Here is a 10546-nt window from a genome sequence, read left to right as displayed (position 1 = left end):
ATTTCTTATGTTACTCTGAGAGATAGTTGTACTGTCACTGATTGTGTTTAATCCGATGACCACTGCTTTTTAACCACATAATGTCATTGAAACAGCTTCTGCAGATATGGCAAAGTCTGTCTTAGACCAAATATTATGATAAACTATAAACAGATATTTCATAGGATGTAACCTTTGACCTCCAAGATCACACTTAAATAAACAAAGAGCACAAATGTGTCATGGATGACTTAACAAATACACTACATGGCCAAAGGTATACGAACACCCAACCATCACACCCATATGTGCTTGTTGAACATCCATGGATGACTCAACAAATGTATTTGGTTAAGTGAAACTATCGAGATTACAATTTTTTCAGTCATATTTCTCATAGAATGAGCTGTTTCTTTAGACACATGGTTGAAAGTTTGTTTCTGTTTATTTTAAATACTTGTTTAATATTTGGTTAACTGTACAAGATGGTCCCAGATTCACCACAAGGGGGTTGGAAGATTCTCTTTGATAACTACAGTTTTTACTTAGTAGATGAAAGAGTAGTTTTCTAATTTTGTAGAAAATATTGAATGCTCCCTTCTTTCCTTTGGTTGTATACTAAAATATTTCACTGTATGAATACTTATCATGTCACTGAGTAATCAAGAATTATCTGTCAAATGTGTAGAGATGTTACAGATTGCCTCTGGTGTACTGACTCACGTTTTTCAGCAACATATCACTGCATTAGTAAAAATAAATTATTCAAATAGAATGCAATTAACCTCCTGAATCTACTGTGTATTCTACAGAATACATCTCCTTATTATTAGTTGAAGAGTCTAAAGTATCTACCGTATATACACATCAATACTATTATATCTTAACGTTTTTTTAACACTCAGCAAAAGCAAGTTTACCAACAGCAACTGTACAAGTATCATAATCACATTTTATGATTAATTCATGCAAAAACTTAAAAAACTGAAAACAATTATGTCTTACGTGTATCTTTTGCTAATCCAGGACCAATGTAAACCAAAAGGATGTTGCCACTAGGCCTCATCACCGTTAAATCTCCTTGACCTGTCGAAACTTTAACTTGTTTCATTCCTCCCCCTACAAATCCTTCTTTCTTGACACGGAACTGCATGCTGTGACGTAAACAGAGTCTGTATAAGAAATTCCTAATCTAACAAGACGTATAAAAACCTAACAAACATCCACTATTACATAAACTACCAAATATTTTATAAAAGCATTAGGTACATGGGGATATACAGTGAAATTTTAAGATATCCACATTGAACTAATAACAGTTCCTTGAAACTAATGTACAATGCTTCCAAAGTGGGAATAACTTTATATGGTGTTAAAAATGATTCTGTCCTTGAAGTTCATTCTGAGTTTTTGACAGTAATGGAAACTATAAACTGTAAAAACCTATTGGATAAACAAAGGAGAACATCATAAAAAACACATAGAAAATAACTGTTTATATATCTACATTAAAACTTAATTTAAAAATGTACAGGTGTAAAACATGCCAAAAAAACAAAACAAAAACTATTTGGTCATGAATGGTATTTAACTTTTTATCAACTTCTTTGTATGCAAACGATTTTCACTCGCACCTATAAAAAATAAACTAAATGTCTTAGACATTTCTATCAACAAACATGAACTTTCATATAACCTGTTTAAAAAAGTGTAATAGCTATATGCTGGTATACATTTCAAGTGATGGGTTTTTGACATTGTTGTTTTTTGTGAGTTTTTGGATTACATTTTAAAATGTTTTCACTTCATTGTTTTGTGGTTGTTGATAAGTTTTGTTGACTTATACACGTTATGTTCTCATTTTGTAATTACACATTACACATTACTACCAGGTGTGTATACACATGTCTCCGTGTGTGTGGTATAGTTACGCAAGCAACTATAAAACAGTAAATAAAAGAGTACTTTATTCAACAACTTCTATATCTTTGAGAACAAACATTTCAGGTTATTAATTCACTTACTACATCTGCACACATAAAGTTCCATATAAAACACATTTCAAATTATGATAGCCCAATTATTCCTTTTAAACACTTTAGTATTAATTCTTACCTGTCAGAAAAACTCAGAGGCAAAGCTTTCTCAAACCTTTTATGAAAGGTTTTGTCAAGCACAGTCAAAAGTTCTGTCTTAAACATACATTCTAGAAGACTGTCATAGTCATTTTTCACCTGAATGACTAACAAGTCATCTTGATGTGTGCTGTAAGAGGGAATTCCATATAACTTAAGTTTTCTCTAGCAACTGCTATTCTGTCTCATAAAACAAGCAACTGTGACATAGAAAATGAATTACAATGCTAGAGTGTTCCTTATTTTGCTAATGCTCCATGTTGAGGTTTTCCTTGAGTGAGCAAAAACATTTATCCAGAAACAAGTAGCCAGGAAAGATCCACCTTTACTTTTATTTTATTTAAACAGTTTTAATTTAATCATGAAGACAAGAGGTATGTTCTTTGAAGTAGCATTTCAGTGGAAGAAATAATTAATAGTTGTAAGTGTGAACATTTGGTAAATTTCCAAAACAAAATCGATTCATTAATAAAGGACACAGTAATGTACTGTGATTACCATATGTGTAAGTCAATCTTATTGTAACAGATAGAACACAATACCTTCATGCCTTTATTTAGTTGTAAATTCTGTTTAGGAACAGTTAAAATGAATCATTTTACTTCAAACATTTTAATCATTATAATATTTTTTCATAGAAACACAGAACTAATGGAAAATTTTATGTTAAAAGGGAAAAAACTGTTAAAAGTTCAACAAAGTTAACTTTGTTAAACCTTTATAATGTTTACATTAAAAATTAATGCATGCACATAAAAAGAAATGAAAATATGTACCTAACTGATATCTGGTTGATATTTTCAAGTTCTATTTTTCTTTTAATCACTTCTTTCACAAGTCCTTTCTCAGGTCCTTTTTTAACCTAATATGAAAGAAGTTAACAATCATTACTTTATGTAAATATTTATGAATTTAAACATGAGAAAAGTAATAAAATCTTTAACTGTTTTAAAAATCATTACTGAAAACACACAAATAACAACACTATCATACTAGTAACAGAACGAAGTACAAATTATATAAAACAAACATGTCTGTTTTTGAATTTCACACAAAGCTACAGAAGGGCTATCTGTATTAGTCATCCTTAATTTAGCAGTGTAAGACTAGAGAAAAGACAGCTAGTCATCACCACCCACTGCCAACTCTTGGGCTACTCTTTTACCAATGAATAGTAGGATTGACAGTACATTATAATGCCCCAATAACTGAAATGGTGAGCATGTTTGATGCAACGGGGAGTTGAACTTGCGACCCTCAGATTACGGGTCAAACACCTTAACCCACCTGGTCATGCCCAGCCTAAAACAAACATGAAAACATTTTTGGAAGATTGACATCACTTCTTTACATTGTTTAGAAATTTAACCTTCAAGAAGGAATATTTGCTTTTAAAACATTGGATAGTGATTTACAGATTTCTGTGATACAAATAGCAGTTCCCTTTCATATTTAATATATTTCTAGTTATTATCCATTTCTAGAACAATTAAATTAATTTTTAACATAAACATTTTTCACATCCTACTGAAAATCCTACCCTAGTATCGAAATAACTAAAATTATTACATACATCACACAAAAGTTTTAAAATTTTTAATATGAAAGAAATTATTTATTATTCTTCATCAAATCTCTTAAGTAATATCTGTGTTTACAAAAATATGTGTAACACGAGCAAGACATGACATTTTCACTAGTATTCTGTGGACTTTGAGAGTTACTGGTAACTTCAATTCCACTTCATTACAAGTGACACAAGTTTACTCCTATAAAACCAGTTAATTTAATCCAAACCAAATTACATTAAAAGTTATACCAACCTTTTCTCTTCCAATGAGGTAAAGGCACTTTTGTGTTAATACCAAATCTCGTTTTGTGATCTAACAAATAAAATTTCAAACATAACAGAGTCAATGAGTGAAAAACCACAAATATTTTTAGCAACTTCATTCAAATTCAATCTTAAATTGCAATTTAACATTGGTAAGTTAGCAATGAAATGAAACTTAACAATCATTCACTATGCTAATACATGACGACAAACCCACCATAATATTCTTACACTCACAAATTGAAAGATAACTCAAAAGCATTCTTTTCACTGTACTTCTAAATATCAGTGTCTTTCTATTATAATACATAAATCTGTAATGGATCACAAACACAGTCTAGCTTGTGTTATGTGAGATCTTTAGGCTAATGTCTGTAATGGATTACAAACACAGTCTAGCTTGTGTTATGTGAGATCTTTAGGCTCATGTCTGTAATGGATCACAAACACAGTCTAGCTTGTGTTATGTGAGATCTTTAGGCTCATGTCTGTAATGGATCACAAACACAGTCTAGCTTGTGTTATGTAAGATCTTTAGGCTAATGTCTGTAATGGATCACAAACACAGTCTAGCTTGTGTTATGTGAGATCTTTAGTTTCATGTCTGTAATGGATCACAAACACAGTCTTGCTTGTGTCATGTGAGATCTTTAGGCTCATGTTCTGTTTCATTCTATTCTTTATTTTATTTTATTTTATTTTATTTCTTGTCCTTTTCTTTCACAATTTCTGTTTCTTGTTCTGTCTTTTTTTGTGTGTCCAAATGTAGTATTTTCTCTCCCTTTGTAATGTCCAGGAATTCTCCCTCTAAATATAGTTTTATAAAAGAAAATTCAGAAATTCATCTGAATATCCAATCAAATTCATCCAAATATTTGTAACATTTAGAATGTTTCAATTTTTTTTCTCTATACTTTCATTGATTGTCAAACTTCATACAACAGTTTTAACCCAGAAGTTAATTGTCAAACTTCATACAACAGTTTTAACCCAGAAGTTAATTGTCAAACTTCATACAACAGTTTTAACCCAGAAGTTAATTGTCAAACTTCATACAACAGTTTTAACCCAGAAGTTAATTGTCAAACTTCATACAACAGTTTTAACCCAGAAGTTAATTGTCAAACTTCATACAACAGTTTTAACCCAGAAGTTAATTGTCAAACTTCATACAACAGTTTTAACCCAGAAGTTAATTGTCAAACTTCATACAACAGTTTTAACCCAGAAGTTAATTGTCAACCTTCATACAACAGTTTTAACCTAGAAGTTAATTGTCAAACTTCATACAACAGTTTCAACCTAGAAGTTAATTGTCAAACTTCATACAATAGTTTTAACCTAGAAGTTAATTGTCAAACTTCATACAACAGTTTTAACCCAGAAGTTAATTGTCAAACTTCATACAACAGTTTTAACCCAGAAGTTAATTGTCAAACTTCATACAACAGTTTTAACCTAGAAGTTAATTGTCAAACTTCATACAACAGTTTTAACCCAGAAGTTAATTGTCAAACTTCATACAACAGTTTTAACCCAGAAGTTAATTGTCAAACTTCATACAACAGTTTTAACCTAGAAGTTAATTGTCAAACTTCATACAACAGTTTTAACCTAGAAGTTAATAATTCTTATTTTGAGATTGAGATATACTTTTCTTGAAAAACCAAAAGAAGTACAGTATCTTTTAAAGCAAACCACAAAGTAAAACCACAGATGAATGTATTATGTCATCTGATCTATATGTGTCATAAGATCATGTGCATTACATGTGTTATAATGTCATCAACACTACATCTGTTACATTCAGTACCAAAAAAGAATGTTTACAGCTAAACATCCACAGCAACTGCTTAAGGTATCAGTGAAAACAAATGCAGAACAGGCCAATCACTGGAGTATATAACAGTGCGTTACATTTATAATATTAATTACTGTTACAGGAAAAGTAAAATTATTGTCCCTACTGCATTATACTCACTCAAAGTTTACATATGTATTTGAAATGACACAAAAATGTATGTTTGTTTTTGGAAGCTTGTGCAAAGCTACACACAGGCTACCTGAACTAGCCAGCCCTAATTTAGCAGTGTAATACTAGAGAGAAGGAAGATAGTCATCACCACCCACTGTTAACTCTTGGGCTACTCTTTTACCAGCAAGTGGTGGGACTGACAATCACATTATAATGCCCCAACAGCTGAAAGGGCGAGCAAATTTGGTATTACAGGAAATCGAACCCACCACCCTCAGATAACTAGTTGAGCACCCTAACTGCTTTGCTATGTCTGGCCCAACCTGAAAATACAGTTACTGATGCATGTGACAATTGAACCAATTTCTTATCTTTCTTTTAAAATATATTTATACATATCACACAGATATTATTATTTTTATCTATAATATATATATTACACAGATATTATTATTTTTATTTATCTATATATATATGTTACACAGATATTTTTATTTATCTATAATATATATATTACACAGATACTATTTTTATTTATCTATAATATATATTACACAAGTATTATTGATTTTATATATCTATAATTTATATATATATATTACACACATTATTATTTTTATTTATCTATAATAATAATAATAATAATAGGTTCATTAATAGCTACACGCTTCAAGAAAATGATTCTTTTTAAAACTTTTTCACTCACAAAATCATTGATACCAACATAAAAGTTACCCTGGTCTGGCTATTTGATAAAATCTATTATTAATATGTAAATAGTTCTGGTCAACAAATCTTGGGATACCTTAAACCTCCTGTCAAACTTTTTAACTGTGCCAGCAAATTCTATGTGCTCTCTTTTTCCGACAAGAACACGGATTGCAGGAAACTCATCCAAACCAATGTAGTCGCCAATAAAATTTCTGTTAATGCTGTAACGTCTTCTCTCCTTCTTTCCATAGAGTAAATCAGCAGCTAAGAAACATGAAGATTTTTGTAAAACATGAAAAAGTAAAGTACATTGAAATACTGATAGCAAACTAAGACAACCACCAGTTTTCAAACAGTTTCTTGTCTGCATGATTCACTCAAGACATCTACAATACATTGTGTAAGTTACATACCTTTAGACTGTTATATTTCAGCTAAATATTAATCAAAATATTATAGCAATATTTATTAATAAATGTAATGAAAGTATATATATATATATGTTTACATTGCATATGCTGTTCAAAATGTTTGGTTTATTGTCCCACCTTGTGTTTTCAGTTTCATGTAGTGTCTTCTTGCTACATAACGTCGGAAAGCTTTCTGTATCACACGTGCATAACTGTCATACATTCTTTCTCTTCTTTCTTCCAAAAGAAAAAGCTAAACAAATACCAAATGTTATTAAAATGCAACAAATTACTGCTTACAGTCAAACATAGTGATACACTACTTAACTTTACATTGTAAGTTCATTCTACTTGTGTTAGGTAAATAACATTTACTTTAAACAATCACTAGAACTGACTTAAAATGCTTAATGAAAGTAAGTGACAGTAAACAAATTTCCTGAAACAGGAAGTAAAAATTAATAATAGCACGACTGCTGACTGGAATTACTAACTACATCAATAAGAATGTGAGAAGAAAATATACTGGTAATATTTTAAAGTGATATTAGAGTTGTAAAGAAATGAAACAGTCAGAAGACAAAGGATGTAACAAAACAAAGAGTAGAACCCATCGTACAGAAATAGACTAGATAAAAGTACTAGTTGACAGAAGCTACAGTATGATTGGATATATTACAACGAGGCATAATATTTAATAATAATAAATAATGATCAACTTATTAATTATAAAGCTTTGATAGAGGTTGCAATATGACTCACTGTAACTAAATAGGGCATAATATTTCAGGGTAATTAATTCACTGCTTCTAGGTTCTGAAAAAGACATCAATTGTCAAACAGGACATAATATTTGAGAACAACAATACCACAATAAACTTACTGATTCTGGAGCCTTGATAAAGAGTTTAGTTGTACCCAGCTGATACTCATCCTTTTCTAAGTCAGCATGATTCAAAATATGCATTACTCCTTTTCTGATGTCTCCTTGCCAACTGGGCCAGGTCTCCTTTGTCAAAATTGAATACCTGTAGGTAAATAACACAGAAACTTATTAAATGAGTAGTAAATTAATAACACAGCGAGTTTTGTTGGATTGAAATGAGCTATACAAAAGCAATATCTGTAAGAAAGTGGTTCTCTTCATGTGTGTTCTCAAACCCACAAGATGAGATGTGAGAATTGGACCAAAGAATCACATAACCTACATCATTAGTTTTTTTCTATACAAGTTCTCTAAATATTTGTAACTGTCACTAGAAGTAAACTAGATTAGTATAAACATTTGTAACTGTCACTAGAAGTAAACTAGATTACTATAAACATTTGTAACTGTCACTAGAAGTTAACTAGATTACTATAAACATTTGTAACTGTCACTAGAAGTTAACTAGATTAGTATAAACATTTGTAACTGTCACTAGAAATTAAATTACTATAAACATTTGTAACTGTCACTAGAATTAAAATAATATAAACATTTGTAACTGTCACTAAAAATTAAATTACTATAAACATTTGTAACTGTCACTAGAATTAAAATAATATAAACATTTGTAACTGTCACTAGAATTAAAATAATATAAACATTTTTAACTGTCACTAGAAATTAACTAGGTTACTATAAACATTTGTAACTACTTTGAAAAATTAATGTGATTATTAAATATTTGTAACCACTTCTACTTATTAATATGGTTACTACCAATATGTAACCACTTCCACTTATTAATATTGTTACTAAATATTTGTAACCACTTATACTAATTAATATGCTTCTAAACACATGTAACCACTTCTACTGATTAATATGATTACTAAGTATGTGTAACCACTTCTACTAATCAATATGGTTACTAAATATATGTAACCACTTCTACTAATTAATATGGTTACTAAATATACTTAACCACCACTGAGAGTGAATGGGATTAGTACCAATTATCATTAGAATTTAATCAAATGTAATTGTGGAAAAACTAGACTTAACTGTTACTATCTCTTGTGTTTATAAAGAACAAGTACTTGTAGTTCAAAAGTTACAGACCTACATTGTTTATAAAGAACAAGTACCTGTAGTTAAAAAGTTACAGACCTACATTGTTTATAAAGAACAAGTACCTGTAGTTCAAATGTTACAGACCTACATTGTTTATAAAGAACAAGTACCTGCAGTTCAAAAGTTACAGACCTACATTGTTTATAAAGAACAAGTACCTGTAGTTCAAAAGTTACAGACCTACATTGTTTATAAAGAACAAGTACCTGTAGTTCAAAAGTTACAGACCTACATTGTTTATAAAGAACAAGTACCTGCAGTTCAAAAGTTACAGACCTACATTGTTTATAAAGAACAAGTACCTGTAGTTCAAAAGTTACAGACCTACATTGTTTATAAAGAACAAGTACCTGTAGTTCAAAAGTTACAGACCTACATTGTTTATAAAGAACAAGTACCTGTAGTTCAAAAGTTACAGACCTACATTGTTTATAAAGAACAAGTACCTGCAGTTCAAAAGTTACAGACCTACATTGTTTATAAAGAACAAGTACCTGTAGTTCAAAAGTTACAGACCTACATTGTTTATAAGAACAAGTACCTGCAGTTCAAAAGTTACAGACCTACATTGTTTATAAAGAACAAGTACCTGTAGTTCAAAAGTTACAGACCTACATTGTTTATAAAGAACAAATACCTGCAGTTCAAAAGTTACAGACCTACATTGTTTATAAAGAACAAGTACCTGTAGTTCAAAAGTTACAGACCTACATTGTTTATAAAGAACAAGTACCTGCAGTTCAAAAGTTACAGACCTACATTGTTTATAAAGAACAAGTACCTGTAGTTCAAAAGTTACAGACCTACATTGTTTATAAAGAACAAGTACCTGTAGTTCAAAAGTTACAGACCTACATTTTTATAAACAACAAGTACCTGCAGTTCAAAAGTTACAGACCTACATTGTTTATAAAGAACAAGTACCTGCAGTTCAAAGTTACAGACCTACATTGTTTATAAAGAACAAGTACCTGTAGTTCAAAAGTTACAGACCTACATTGTTTATAAAGAACAAGTACTTGTAGTTCAAAAGTTACAGACCTACATTGTTTATAAAGAACAAGTACCTTCAGTTCAAAAGTTACAGACCTACATTGTTTATAAAGAACAAGTACCTGTAGTTCAAAAGTTACAGACCTACATTGTTTATAAAGAACAAGTACCTGCAGTTCAAAAGTTACAGACCTACATTGTTTATAAAGAACAAGTACCTGTAGTTCAAAAGTTACAGACCTACATTGTTTATAAAGAACAAGTACCTTCAGTTCAAAAGTTACAGACCTACATTGTTTATAAAGAACAAGTACCTGCAGTTCAAAAGTTACAGACCTACATTGTTTATAAAGAACAAGTACCTGCAGTTCAAAAGTTACAGACCTACATTGTTTATAAAGAACAAGTACCTGTAGTTCAAAAGTTACAGACCTACATTGTTTATAAAGA

The 10546-nt window shown here is 30.3% G+C and overlaps 1 protein-coding gene across 1 annotated transcript in view; it reads right to left on the bottom strand.

Annotated features, from left to right (window-relative positions):
- Positions 1 to 10546, bottom strand: part of LOC143237813 (unconventional myosin-Ie-like) — a 524866-nt gene that overhangs the window by 490213 nt on the left and 24107 nt on the right. Inside the window, exons 8-14 of the mRNA XM_076477435.1 lie at positions 7928 to 8072; positions 7183 to 7297; positions 6729 to 6898; positions 3938 to 3997; positions 2891 to 2976; positions 2095 to 2244; positions 985 to 1133 (exon numbers count right to left, since the gene is read on the bottom strand). Of these exons, the coding sequence (XP_076333550.1) occupies positions 985 to 1133; positions 2095 to 2244; positions 2891 to 2976; positions 3938 to 3997; positions 6729 to 6898; positions 7183 to 7297; positions 7928 to 8072 (875 nt within the window). The remainder of the gene's footprint in view (positions 1 to 984; positions 1134 to 2094; positions 2245 to 2890; positions 2977 to 3937; positions 3998 to 6728; positions 6899 to 7182; positions 7298 to 7927; positions 8073 to 10546) is intronic.

This window comes from Tachypleus tridentatus, chromosome 2 (genome assembly GCF_004210375.1).
Source record: "Tachypleus tridentatus isolate NWPU-2018 chromosome 2, ASM421037v1, whole genome shotgun sequence".
Classification (NCBI taxonomy): domain Eukaryota; kingdom Metazoa; phylum Arthropoda; class Merostomata; order Xiphosura; family Limulidae; genus Tachypleus; species Tachypleus tridentatus.
This window is presented reverse-complemented; position numbering and strand designations above follow the sequence as displayed.